The 15,376-nt window shown below is 32.7% G+C and overlaps 1 protein-coding gene across 1 annotated transcript; it reads left to right on the top strand.

The window, feature by feature from the left end:
• The first annotated feature begins 13,374 nt into the window (after window positions 1–13,374).
• Window positions 13,375–15,065, top strand: LOC134709542 (uncharacterized). Its single transcript, XM_063569702.1, has 2 exons — window positions 13,375–13,880; window positions 14,516–15,065. The coding sequence occupies exons 1-2, from the start codon at window positions 13,466–13,468 to the stop codon at window positions 14,533–14,535; spliced, it is 435 nt and encodes a 144-aa protein (XP_063425772.1). The 5' UTR covers window positions 13,375–13,465; the 3' UTR covers window positions 14,536–15,065.
• The last annotated feature ends 311 nt before the right edge of the window (window positions 15,066–15,376 follow it).

Raw genomic sequence — 15,376 nt, 5'->3', positions numbered from 1 at the left:
TTTACAAACATACAAAACATTGAATAAATTATATTCAATATTCATTCAAATGCACGATGTCCGATGAGATGCAATGTACGGAATGGCAAATGCTTGATTTGTAAATGATGACCAATTGAAACGTTGTTTGATGCTTTTGCACATTGTTTAATAGATGAAAAAAGTAAAATCACAAAAATACTGAACTCAGAGGAAAATCAATTTGGAAAGTCCATAACCACATGGCAAAATCAAAAAACAAAACGCATCAAAAACGAATGGACAAGAACTGTCATATTCCTGACTTGGTACAGGCATTTTCAAATGTAGAAAAAGGTGAATTAAACCTGGTTCTATAACGCTAACCCTCTCACTTTAATAACAGTCTCATCAAATTCCGCTACATTTACATGTCATGAATACATATCAACCGAATTATCGGTTCAGATTGATGACCAATTAATCATAATTGGTTGAGTTAGATATAAAGATCATAATTTTGAGAAAAGTCGTATTTTTGGCGTATATTTTAAATGCTTTGGAAATGCAAAAAATTGTAACAAAGACAGGAACAATCGTTTTCCATGCCTTCTAGAATTTTATAAATATTTGTTTTTGTCCAAAGCGTCTTTTGATAAATGAAACGATTTCCATTAATAGTTATGTAATTTTGCATACCGAAGATTAGTATATTTATCAAATCATTTGCATTGTGGTAGTCACTAGATGCCAAGTATATAGACTTAAATATCGCATCAATTTGGAGATCTATAATGCAGGTCTGCTGCAATGTTGCTACATAGAAATGGAAAGCTCACAATTAAAAAAACTGAAATCATCTCTTTTGTCGTAAAGTTTTGTTTTCAACCAACCCTCATTGTTAATATCTAGATGCAAGTCAAGATATGAGACAGACTTAACTGTATCTGTTGTATGCTTAATCTCTTTCATTGGATAACTAAGTTCAACATAGTCACCAATTTTTAAATTCGATAAATTAGTACATCATCTATATAGCGGAAAGTAAAGTTAAAGGGTATTGCTAACTTTCTTTCGAAGAAGTTCCTTTATGAAGTCAGCCTCATACAAATAAAGAAACAAGCCGACAAGAAGAGAGGCACGATTGGTTCCCATGGGAAAGTCGATAGTTTGTTGAAAACACGTCCTCCTAACGTAACAAATATGTTGTCGATTCAAGAAATAAGACATCTTGATATTGTCAGTTTTCGGAGTGTTTTTTTTTCGTATGAATCCGAGTGATTCTTTACGAAGTAGGATTTATCCCTCTCTAAGAGAAGATACTTGTATCTACGTTTGCCATTCTTTTTTATGACACAAATCATTGGCAATACTTACTCTTTGGATTTTTCTTTTAGTTTTGAATTGGAAATACTTGTGTAAAGTGTAAAAAAGTCAAAAGTGTTTAAATACTTTTACAAGATGAAAGAGTCTTATATTGTATGTACTCTAAAAGATCTTTGGCATTTTTTAGTATCCACATCTGATTCACGCCACTTCTTATAGGCAGTTTCACAATAACTCTGAAGCCCGGTTTTTATTGCTAGTAAAATTGATGTTAATTATTAAGAAAGAGGTTTCGTAGAGCACTTGAGAGACACAGGAATTAATATACTGTTGTTTGTAAGGACACTTATGCAGTTTAGGTATCAAATTTGGTTGAAATTCCAAAGGAACATAGAACTTACCTCTGGTTATCCAGGATTTTCTCTTTGTCGGTATCGTAGGGTTATATGTTGAGTTTCCATGTGAATTGTCAATATCTAATTCATTTATCAAGCAGTTTACGTATTAAGATTAACACACAAAAAAGATGTTGCTGGGGCTTCATCTGCTAGGACAACAACAATTGTCATGAAGGTAGGAAAAGTGTAACATTTGGGTCTTTAAAGGTTGACATAGTATGGGTATTGATCGACCCATTTAGTTTCTTAATTCTGATTTGTATCAACGACCTCACAGCCTTGATCCATTCAGAAAGCGCGTCTACTTCTTCTTTATATCGTATTTAGCCCATTACTAGTATTTGAAGTTTTGTTTCCAATTGATGGGCTCATGATATTTCGGACCTTTGGATAACACATTTCGACAATTTTGTTATAACGATAATAACAGCCAGCCTGGTACAACCAGTCGTCAATTTTGAGAAAATTTTATTTACAATTGGTTTGGTATTGGTATTAGAAATGATTGATACAGATTGATCTTTAAATAAGGGTATGTTTTCAATTGAACTAATTAATAATGAAGGATAATGCCCAAGTTGCCGCCATCAAGACAATAGATTACCTTAGCCGTATTTGGCACAACTTTTTTGAATTATGGATCCCCAATGATCTTCAACTTTGTACTTGTTTGGCTTTATAAATATTTTGATTTGAGCGTCACTGGTGAGTCTTATATAGACAAACGCGCGTCTGGTGTACTAAATTATAGTCCTGGTACCTTTGGTAACTATTGTAACAGTGGTTCCCAAACATAAATTGAACAGTGAGTGACGTTTTTAAAGGGTTAATGAATAAAATTTCGTGCGAAAGTGTTGAATACTACCACGGCTTTTATATTAATGGACTAGATAGAATTCTTATACCATCAATTCTGTCATTGCAACCATATAGTGTCGCAGTTTCCAATTGTCGAATCCAGGAGTCCTCTTTTTGTTTACGGAGAGGCGTTGCAAGATGCGGACTGTTTGTCCTGTGGTATATTTTTTTGATAATGCGACATTTCATAGAAACGATTGAATGATCAGGCTGATTGAAATGCCTGTAAAGCATGTCGTTTGCATTATGGTTGTCTGATCTATTGCCGCAAATACGTTTTTGGGATACGATTGCTGTCAAGCAATCTGTAGACTTTTACCATTGACCCTATGACACACTCCCTCACGTCATTCGTTTTATTCTAAACATTCGGCAACATCTCAGATTCTTATGATTGTCTTGCTTTAAAAGGTAAAAACAAGCAAAACAATTGAACATAAACAACTTTCCTGTAATGTTTTACTCATAATCTTCATGTGTGATATTTTCCTTGACTTATATGCGTGTTTTTAACAATACGGAAAATCAGAATTAAACAGTATTTATATTTAGTGTTTTTATAAATTTAGAAACACGTCAGAGGGAATTCCCAAATTTTGATAACTTGCGAGAGTTCTCTGAAAGCCGATCGATAATTCTATTTATGTCACAAGAACTGAAGTGGAGTATTTCTATATTTTACCGTTATGAAACTGATATTTGATACTGTACTCTCATAAAGAAATGGAGAAACATTCATCATATCATTTAATAAACGTTCTTGTTCCAAATCGCAAGTCGCGGTTTGTTTATGTATTAATGTCCATGCGTGGTCTCACTAATTAGAGACAAAAAGAATTGTAGAGACAAAAAGCGTCAAGAAGCGACAAGAAGAATAATATTAGCAACAAGAAACTATTTAGCGACAAGAAAACATTTTTTTTTATTTATATTACTTATTCGAAATAAATATTAAAAAAATATGCAAAAGAAAACAATTTCAACGACAGGAAAGTTAATTTTGATAGGGGGGAAATGAAACTTGTAAATCTAATCCAATTTCTACATTTATTTACATGATATTTTATAAGGTATCACAGGAAGTATATTTTGTCTTTTTATTTGTTTTTAAAACCATTTTTGTACAATATATAATTAATTTGCAAAATGCATTATTTGTGCATAATTGTCCAGAAAATACATACACAAATTGTGAAATACAAATTAAGAACTAAAATCAAACAAGAGGAAAACATAATTAAAATGTGAATATTTTTCATCATTTTAGTTAGTGTATTGTCTCATTTAACGATATTTATCATGTTTATGCATATAGATTGAAGATTAAAGGAAACTGATGACAATCTCGAGTTTTCAACAGGTGTTGTACTATTCGGTACAATAATTTTATATTCTGGTGCGTGTAATTGATGAAGGTGTTAATGGATGTTATTGTTCCAATAAAACAAAGGACACGCACCTAGTTAATCTCATTTGAATGAATCTTTATTGCAAAGCATAGACATGCTATGGCAAAATTAACAACATATATTACATAATATAAAACATGAAGAAAACAGAGAACAATTATAGTATGATACAATGACATATAAATTAAGTTATGAGACTATAGAAGATCGAATGTTCCATGCAGCTTTTACATAATTACATAATTTGATCGTAAGAGACTTACTAGAAGCTTGTAGTAAATTTAATAGTTTGGTATTATTAGGCCAATGACAATAGTACTTTGGTAAAAATTGTGTTCGTACAGATCTATAAGATGGACACACAAGAACAAAATGGTATTCATCTTCAATAACACACATTTTACAACATTCACATAAACGATTTTCTCTAGGAATATTATTATAACGGCCAACTTCAATATTTAACTTTAATGTTCCACTACGTAACTTTGTTAACAGATTAACATTATTGCTATAAGACAGATATTTTTCAATATAAAAAGTTAATTTAAATGTACTATAACAAGACAGTTTACTACATTCTTGAATAGAAGTTGACCAATTCTGCAAGTATTGATCTTTAATACGAATTTTAATGTTATTTATACAAATTGTGCTAGCATCTTGGTTTAGCCATAAATAATTTAAACCAAGATCATATAACATATCACGAATATTTGAGGCCCAGTTTACATAACCATTGATAGCATCGTCATACAAGAGTTTATACACATCATATACAACTTTTGGTTTATTTGTAATAATATGTAACCAATATTTCAATATATTTTGTTTTCTAACAATAAAAAGAGGTAAATGGCCAAGTTCGCCATATAAAAAGCATGTTGGTACATTTCTACCCAATTTTAATATAAATCTACAAAAACGATTATGGATAAGTTCGATATCTTTAGCACGATGGAAACCCCATATTTCTGATGCATAGCCTAAAATAGATCCGACCATACTGTCGAAAAGAAACATCTGTTCTTCTGGAGTGATGAAGAATTGTTTGAGAGAGTTCATTAAAGATGACATGGCTCTAGATCCTTGTTGTGCTAAACGTTTCTGAGTATGTACAAACTTTCCGTTGTAATGTAATAATACACCAAGGTACACATATGAATTTACAACTTGCAGTTCCTTATTATCATATAAAAAAATATTGTTGCTCTTAATTGTGTATTACCTTAGAGTGAAGCCACAGCTAATGTTGGTCCTATCAGGAAAATTTAATTGTACAGTTAGGAAGGAAATAATATTTCATGTTTTTGTTTTATTAAATCCTTCAAAAGGAAGGTGACAAATCTTTGTTTTTATTTTCATTTTATAGCGTTTACATTTCCTTTGCTCTTACACATGTTTAATTTCTACATCTATCAATATGATAATAAAAAGTACACAATCTCTTCATCGATTTTTTTTATTTCTTCATCTTTCAATATAATCATAAAAAATATTTTAATGTATGTGATAACAAAATGTATTCTTGTCGCTAAATAGCTTCTTGTTGCTTTTTGTCACTTATTATTTTTCTTCTTGTCGCTTCTTGACGCTTTTTGTCGCTAATTAGTGAGACCCCACATGCGTGTAGTTTTCCTGAGTTCAATGGGTATCAGATTGAGTGATTCCCCGCTTCATTGATTAATTTGAAACTCATGGGATTCTTTCTATGTCTGTCTGCATATGGAGGGCTATTGTTGTTGCATAATTTTAAATCACATGCATAATTTAAATTAAAATAAATGTTTCATCGTAAAAATTACCTATAACACCCCTTCAGCAGAAATGGAATCTTCCATGTTGTAAGTAAGTAAGTAAATTTTATTTAGAGTCGGCATATATATACATTATAACAGAGAAAACATGAGCTCTGGTGAGCTCTTTAACCGACTATCACAATAAAGATCATGCAGCATCATGCAAATACTACCAAATAAAACATGCAATATAATGAAAGCAAACTTCTATTTGATTTGTGAGCCTCCAGAGTCAAAGCTCATGTGGCAAGCGCCTCTATGTGCATTGAAGCGGGGGAATCAACAAATCACTTGACGATCATAAAATATAACAAACTAAAAGCATACAAACAATAAATAATTAAAAATAAGCACTAGCATTTAATGGCAGATATATATTTAAAAAATGCATAAAAAGCAGAGCAAAAGGCCATTATATAAAGAAAGAAAGAAATTTCAGTAAGAGTTATACACCGAGGGAAAGGTATGTCTTGATAAGAAACCCCGTCGGCCGGAGGCCGTAGGGGTTTCTTATCCAGACATGCCGTATCCCGAGTTGTATAACTAACTTACACCCCATTCTAAACTCTATATTGTTAACATTGATTATCAAATGAAAAAAAAACGATAGCATATATTTTATTGACAATATCAAACCATGATTTATAAGATTTTTTTGTTATTACATGAAAACCCACTAGTAACCTTTTTTGATTATCTTCGTTCACACTTTGACAAGTGAGTATGTTTTACCAATGTCAAGGTTTTTTTGCGTATTCCAAATAAATCCTTGGGTTGATATGGATCAGCAGTTCAAGGTTGACCGTATCGTGTATTCATATTAAAAACAAAAAATACGGCATGCTCCTTGTATGCAGTTGTCAATATGGAAGGGTATGAGACGGACGACATTTCTTAGTAAGCGTTGGATTTGGTAGATGAGACTAATTTAAAAGATAAAGGCAATATCATAACCCAAAGAACTTACCTGTATCAGTTTAATAAAGGTATTCATATTAACTATATTTTCTATCTTACGGTTTTATGGGGGGGGGGGGGAGCCCCCCTCTTCTCGAGAATGAATAATCATTCATATTCGGATCTACAAAGGGATACAAGTGTGTCTGCAATAGAAACCCGACTTCCAGGCACGCTCAGCATACAAAGATACAGATTTAATATTTCGTAACTCTCTTTTGCGGAAGAGGGGCTGATCCAGCTGGGGTTCCCAACTCAAAAGAAAGGAGTGGGGTTCAAATAAGTCAAATACATTGACTTTTTAAAGCTGGGCCAACCCGCGGAACCCCTACCCCGGATTGGCCACTGGATAACGGGGGGGGGGGGGGGGGTCGAGAGTTAGAATCCCCCCTTTTTTTATAATAGAAACATATGACTGGGATAAAAAAATATTACACTCAGCAAAGAAGTAATTGAAGGAATTTTTAAATTTAAAATAAATGCTTAATTTTTTTTCGCTATTGGAATTTCCTTAAATGTTTTTTTTAATATCTTGAAACAATTTGTAGTGAACACTAAGGAATTTCTTGTGTTCATGCTATTTAAAGAATAATCAATTTCTATTGTTACGAATAACAATGGACTTTGTTTGCGGGATGTAGAAGCAGGGGTTTCCAGAAACCCCGCTTGTCACAGCCTGTAGTCAAAATCCATTGTTATTCGTAACAATAGATCTTTTCAATTTACACGTGTTTCAAAAATAGAAACTATGAAGTATAACAATAGAGCTGGGGTGTAAGCTTTGAGACAGCACTGGATGGAAACGACATGAACTGCAGAAGCTCTCCCTTTTCGAAGTATTCGTCAAGAAGAATTAACTCGTTAATGCCGGTAAACGTCGTATTATATTAAGAACGATCTCAATGTAAACAGAGGAGTGTGTACGGAAAGGAGTCATGCCCTCTGACCCAAAGGAACTTCAATAATTAAAGAGTAAGAAATGGGGTTCCTCCTAAACTGGTCCGCCGTTCTATATATAGCCTCGCACCGAAGGTCAGTGTAGCGATAAGTGAACACAATAGGGGTCCAGTTTAGGGTTCCTCCTAGAATTACGGTGATAAGATACGGAAGCAAGTTAACTCGTACCACGGCATTGGAACCAAAAAAGTTAACTTGTACTACTGGGAAGTCGTAACATTCAGAAAAATATATAAAAAAAATATGATGTTTTATGGGTTTCTGTTTGTAAACTTAATAGAAATAAAGTTGAATTACTTGAATTTTACACAGGAATTAAATGAAAACTTAGACAAAAATAAAGAATGCTTTAAATTAAAGCATTAATGTTTTAACTGATCTTTCAAACTAGAACATAGGCGGATCCAGCCCCCCCCCCTTTTTTTGTGGAAAAAAATTGGTTGATAATAAAGGGAATCATTGAAGCATGACTGGAGCGGGCCCCCTCTTAGGTCAGTCAGCGGGCTCCCCTTAGGAAAAGTTCTGGATCCGCCACTGTAGAACTTAATCCAGAGGAAAGTTAAAACATTGCTTTAACTGTACCTTATTAAAATTGAACATGTTGAATATGATCGAATATGTATATATCCAATTTAAGTTAATTAAAGCTGTAATCCATGATCACAAATTGAATGCTATGTTTACAATTGTTGAAAGCCATGTGCTTTTTTTGCGGGGAAAATGCGGACCCCCTTTAATAACAGGAATCAGTTAAATTTCATTGTTACATTTATTTATAGAAAGTAAAAATAATTTTGGCAATCATTTTGACTAACTGCTATTAAGATTTAATTATTCATGAAAAATTTTCTTCGGGTGAAACTGTATATACCTTAATTATCTACATCTGCCACAGTATTTTCTATGCAATATACAAGGAACATAAGCTACAAATTGGTCATTGTACTTTCAAATTATATACATTTTACAGACTTAAGAGGTATTGGGTGAAAGTAACGTATATCATGTATATTCATCATTTAACACCATTTGAATGCATTTAAATATGTTGGTACGAGTTAGCAATGGTACGAGTTTGCATTGGTACAAGTTATTTTTAATGGTACGAGTTTACAATGGTACAGGATAACTATAATTCGATAAACCACAATAAGTACATGGCTCATACACTTGTAACGGGGATTGGCTATTCTTTAAGTTGAGTGACTATTCAGATTGTTACATTTTGCATGTGCAGTTGAATTAGTTTAGAGAATAATACTATCCAGCTGTACCAGGGTTACCGGCCAAAAATGCTTGAGACTAGCGCATGTTCATGCTTTTTTTGCAACAGTATTCTTGGATCTATTTCTTTCCTCTTTGATCTTTTGAATTTTGGCCAAATCTCATGCATTTGTTTAATGAAAATTTGGCAGAACTGCTATACATGTGTCAATGAAAACTATGGCAATCGTATCCCTCAGAGCATTCTGCTCTTTGATTTAGCCATCCTTTCTGTTTTACCAACATATACCAATCAGTATAAATATCTATGCAAGGTAATCTTTATACCTTTAAAAACAATCAAAAAGCAGTGACGGATAGAGGATTGTACTGTAGTTGTTAGGAGAGCTGTGGAAGAGTTAATTATAAAGTATGACTGTTATTGCATCCACCTTTTGAAACATGGTCTTTGGGACTTTTAAAATTATTATAATCTCTTATCCTATGCGTTTTGTTATTTGATTTTGCCATGTAATTATGGACTTTCCGAATTGATTTTCCTTTAAGTTCAGTATTTTTGTGATTTTATTCTTTTTTAATCTTAAGATGCTTTTAGTCCGTTCATATTGACATCCACAGACTTTTAAAACAAAATACTTCAACCTCTAAATCAAGAAATAACAAATTATCTACTATCAAAGTACTTGAAAACTCAACATACACTCCCTCGACACTTACCGGAACGGAAATCCTGAACAATCTAAGGTCTCTTTTATGTTCATTTGGAATTCAACTTAATATTAAGAACTTGGTCTTTTCTCAATGAACTGAATACCCAAAATACGACAATAACCTTACAAGCAAAGTAAACTGTATTGCTAGGCTTCGAATCGAATGTAAATACTCAATAATGCCAAAGATCTGAAAAGAGTACATACAATCTAAGTATTTCCTCTTCCAAAAAAAAAATAACAATAAAATGTTTGAATTCACTGAAGTTTTCCACGTTCTAAACTTAAGACAGATTGAAAGAACAAGTCCAACTTGGTTTTGCCAAAGTTAATGTCCAAGTTAGATACACTAATGGAGAAATAATACTTCGTTAAATACCACAGACTTCAAGCAAAAACTAAGCTGTAGTCACACATTCACGACTTTTACTGCCGTCCTTGACAGGACTTTTTCCGATTAAAATGTGTCTAAAGTCTGAACTATATCCTGTGAATTGTGGATGTAAATTCAAACTTGAATTGAAATTTGTAAAAACAATCAAACAGGACAACAATCAGATAATATCCATCTAAACATATGATAAACCAGTCACCCATCAACACCAGACTCTTCCGCTATATTCAGATATCCAAACAAATCGTAATGCCTGATTAGGTTCACGTACAAAACCCAGTTTTACGTGTACACAAACCTCTCCGTTTGATTATTTAGAATATATCATAGAAGTTAAACAAAACACACAGTTAAAAAAATGCAAAGTGCAAAGATAAGGGGTTATACCGGTATTTTATGGAACTTGAAATATAAGATATAACAAACACGGCAGTGTTGATTTTGAAGTCGTTATAAATAAGGTCATGATTACAGTAACATTTGTACACATAGGTGGTATATGTTTTATTAAGTCAAAATACGTTCGACACATATAAACAAATAATATTAACACTAGATTGGGACAGTATTTTATTAGACAGGCATATCTTTTGAACCATATATAAATATCACAAACAGCTTGAAAAGGGATGAATGATACCAGAGGGACAGTCAAACTCATAAATCGAAAATAAACTGACAACGCCACGGCTAAAAATATAAAGGACAAACAGACAAACAATAGTACACATGACACAACATCGAAAAACTAAAAAATAAACAACACTAACCCCACCAAAAACTAGGGGTGATATCATTCACAAAAACAATTAATAGACATTACATCTTTGAACCATACATGCAACCATTAGCCGGTTGGTTTTCAGTCCATTATAAAACATTATAAAACCAAACAATTCAAGTACCTGACACATTAATATACAAAATGTATCTTCGCTTTACTTCAAATGTATCAACGTATCCAGATTTTGTTTATGCAACTCCAAATTATACCCTTCTGCAGTATACTATACTGTTCAGCATGTTTCGTTTTAAGTGATTAGTTTTTGAATTTCAATAAAAGAATGTTTAACGTTTTCCCCAATTTTCTTTTTATGAATGTGTTTTTGCTCTTACCGATACAATATAATACCCTTAGTTTATATATGTTGTGGCAATAATACGTTTAAAAGAAAATCCCATTACTTTACGTCTATCTTCTGCAGGATTGTGTGTAGTTATGTGATTGGAACAATAATTTAGACAAGAGGATTTGTTAGATTTGACAATGATGCGATTTCATTTTTTCGATTTAAAATTGTTTAATTAATGACCGTATTTTGGCAATTAAACGCACACCAAACGCCTTTCCCTGCATGAACAAAGAGACTGCATGAAGTCTTCATCACCCGAAATTGATCACTGATTCTGATTTTATAATCGTACGAAAACTTTAACAAGGATCAATGTCCTTTCAATGTGAACGATACAATATTATAATACCCTTAATGTATATATATATATATGCTGCTCCTCTGTTATTAATTTTAATTAAGTTAAGATATTAAGGATTGTTCTATTCAAACACAAAACAACACACAAAAACAGAAAAAGGGCATGCCACAGGGGCCGTTGGTGCACCTTTTTTTTTTTTTATTTCACCACAGCACGTCTTTTGACAGTCTTTGATATCGCTTGAGATTAACATAAGTCAGCTGGAACATTAACATATATAGTTATAATAAAGATCCATTTCACAAAGAAATAATTAAAGAGTAATCGGTAATGTTTTCTCTGTGAAAATTTAGTCTTAATAAGCAATGAATCCCCGCCCATTTTTATTCTAATCACTGATCATCGATAGTGTCAAAAAACGACTTTGAGTAAGTTTTCTTGTTCAAAGTATTCTTTGACCGATTTTGTTTTTGTTTTTTGAAAACTTTAATAGTGTTTAGTGGCACAGCCTTTAACAAAATTTCACTTCTATAAAATTCTGTAACTTCTATATGGCATCTTAATAAGGGAATAGAAAGTCGTTATTGTACATCAAAAAATATTTCATTTTCCTTAGCATTACTCTTTTCTTATAGAATATGGAAACATTCTCAACGATGTAGAATTATACATGTATGTCGGTCAAGAGTAACAGAATACATATCATAACAGTACATTATTTTTCAAGAGCTGTCTCCGTTTCTTGGTTAGCTAATTTCAATAAATTACATAATATAATGAAATTTAACTCGAGATCAAGTGGTAATTTTAATGCATTGGGAAAACATTATGGTGACGCACTTGCATGTTACATCAATTTTGTGAAAAGACAAAAGTTGACATGTTTATGCAGTATATAAAATAAATTTAGGTCTGAATATTCCATCTGTTTAACAAACGATCAATATTCCCTTTGGAACCAACTTGCTTCAATTTTACTTATTTGTTTTTTATTTATACATATATATGCAAGTCAAAATTCATACAGGAGCTTCCTAAGATGGATAAAAAGTCATTATCTATTACTTCCCAAACCAAATAATAGTTGTGTGACTATGTTGATCGCATCATCTAGAAATTATCAATAAAGTTTGGTTTAGAACAAACTTTACGGCAAAAGAGAGGATTTCAGCTTCCTTGTTGTGAACTATCCATTTCTATGCTGTAACATTCTAGCAGCCTCTGCATATTGAGTATACATCACTAAACTGATAAGATGTTCCAAATATGCTATATTCTATTATGATTTCACCGAAAGAGCATTGCTGTTTTCCAGATGGCTATTTAAATAAAGGTAACAGTAGCCTATCGCTGTTAAATAGTCATAAATCGATTTAGAAAAAAACAAATCAGGGTTACAAACTAAAACCGAGGGAAACACGTTAACTATAAGGGTCCCAAGTGATGAAGACATAACTTCATTAATTTTACGGACCCCATCACGAATCTGTTGTCGTTATTAGATATCTATTTCACAGATTATACGGATTTGTTATAATTGTCGTATACATAATTCTGTTCTCTTTGGCTGAAAGTAGTCACCATCCAATTAGACTTATCTCCACATTTGTTCTCGCATGAGCAACACAATTTACGTGTGTGACGTGTCGCGTATACTAGTAATCTGCCTACCCGTAGCACCTGAGATCATCCCCGATTTTAAGTTGGATTTGTGTTGTTTAGTCTTTATTTTTATGAGTTTAGTTTTCTGTTGTCAACCTTTTTGTCGTTTTTTTTCTCATTGCTATGGCGTCGGTTTGTCTTTAACTAATAAATTTGAAAATCCCTTCTGTATCTTTCATCTCCTTTTTCGCATGTACGTTGTCTTTAATTAGTTTGGTGAGTATCATAAATAAAACATACTCAAACTGTTAAACTTGATTTTCATATCCCATACAATTGTCACAGTGATATGTGCTATCTATTATAGTGGTTTCAAAGCTCAAGCGATTTCGGTCGAAAACGAAAGTAGACATTGATAACTTTATACTGCATATTCAGAATGGGAAACACACCCTCCGAGGATTATGGCTCTCGTGGAACCATTACTGAAATGAGACCGTCTGAGTTACGATTTACTCATGATAGTGTTAGCTGTAATTTCCAGGACGGACATTCAATGGACGAAACATTACGTATGGTTTTAGACGGGTCTATTCCGGTTTCAAGAATCCCGCCACTTGTTGTTATGCAATATCGAAGTTCGTGGTATGTTGTCCGGGGTAACCGCAGGTTATATCTTTATCAGTTATTGGAAAGGAATGGAAAGCTACAGTTTGTGAAAGTCCTACAACAGAACTTTGACAACAGCGTGTTTAAGAAACAGTTTACATCCAAGAACAATGGCCGATCTATTCGTCTTCGAGGAGATCGAAAGATGAAACGCAGATTGAACGAAATAATAGGAGACAATTCAGGTATTTATTTTAGAATATGCTGTATTTTAAATTCTTACATTGATACAGTAGATTATCGGATTTATTCAATCGAGATAGTTAAATTATCAATTTTTAAAGTCCGAGCAACGCCGATAAAATGATAGTGCGAGTGGGACATCCGTGTACTATGGACACATTCTTGGGTTTTTTTTTATACTTTATTTATATAAAACAGGATTTAATGATAAAATGACTTGTCTCCTAGAAGGTGCTTCATTGGTTATGTGAAATTTATTTACTTTATAGTATAATTATATCTTATATACACATTATTCAAGAAAGAACAAGCAGATAAAGAAGGACATTGTTTGATTTAAAACATATATCAAGCCGCAACTCCTCTGAAACCATACAAAGTCGGGAATACTTAGTGTTTTATACTTCCTAAATTTGTCTTTGAAAAAATCTTTTTTCAACAGAAAAGGCCAATTTTTTGGAAAATATCCAAATTCGGAGACCGTTATCGTTACGTTACCTATATGCCCAGTCGACGTACTGCCTTCGAAATTTAAAACTCTTTGTTTCAACACTTGCCCAATTGTACCGTGATTTCGCGTGCATCTTTCTTGTACTATAAAAAGAAAAACACCTAACTGTATGTCTTATTTTTGCAGGATTGTGTGTAGTTATGTGATTGGAACAATAATTAAGGCAAGAACATTGTTTAGACATACACAAATTTGACAATGACGTGTTTTCAGTTTTTGTCGATTAAGAATTGTTTAATTAATGAACCTTAGAATGGAACGCACACCAAACGCTTTTTCTTGCATAATTAAAAAGATGGAAGTTTTCTTCGACTGAAATTGGTAACTGATTCTGATTTTATAATCGCACGAATTATTCAAACATGGATCAATGTCCTTTAAAATGTGAACGGTATTCCGATAAGAAGCAATAAACAGAAAGTCAGAACAGAAAATTGATACATGTGTGCGTGTTGACCGATAAAAAAGACGTTGAATGAGGCTCTTTACAAATTGATGAAACAGTTGATTTATGTACTTAATGATATAATTGGTTTTCAATGATGACCAATGAATCATTTCAGCGATTAATCGGTTAAACAAGATACAAAGATAACCATTTGTAAAGAATGTTCAAAGATAGAATTTATAAAAGTCGAAAGTGGTCCGATGAATTGAAAATAAAAGTAAACATTTGTTTCATAATAATTATTATGACACTATATGATCGTATGTCTATTTCATAGGTTTTGATTGAAAACACGCGTAACAAGGAAAGAGGCACTCGGATTTGTACACACAACATAACATACAAACAAAAATGATTGTGTCATCAACGAATACGACATATCTCCAAATTTTGACTTTCCATGATCATGACGGGTGTCACCAGTGAAGCAGGAGGATCTTTATATCATCCGTGGTGTACCTGCATCATATCACCCCGGTTTTCTTTATATCGGGCTCGTGTTATTCAGTATTCGGTGCAAAGTTTGTCTTTTCGTCGTA

The sequence above is a fragment of the Mytilus trossulus genome, chromosome 3 (genome assembly GCF_036588685.1).
Source record: "Mytilus trossulus isolate FHL-02 chromosome 3, PNRI_Mtr1.1.1.hap1, whole genome shotgun sequence".
Taxonomy (NCBI): domain Eukaryota; kingdom Metazoa; phylum Mollusca; class Bivalvia; order Mytilida; family Mytilidae; genus Mytilus; species Mytilus trossulus.
The sequence above is the reverse complement of the archived record's forward strand: the minus strand, read 5'-3'. Positions and strand labels throughout refer to the sequence as shown.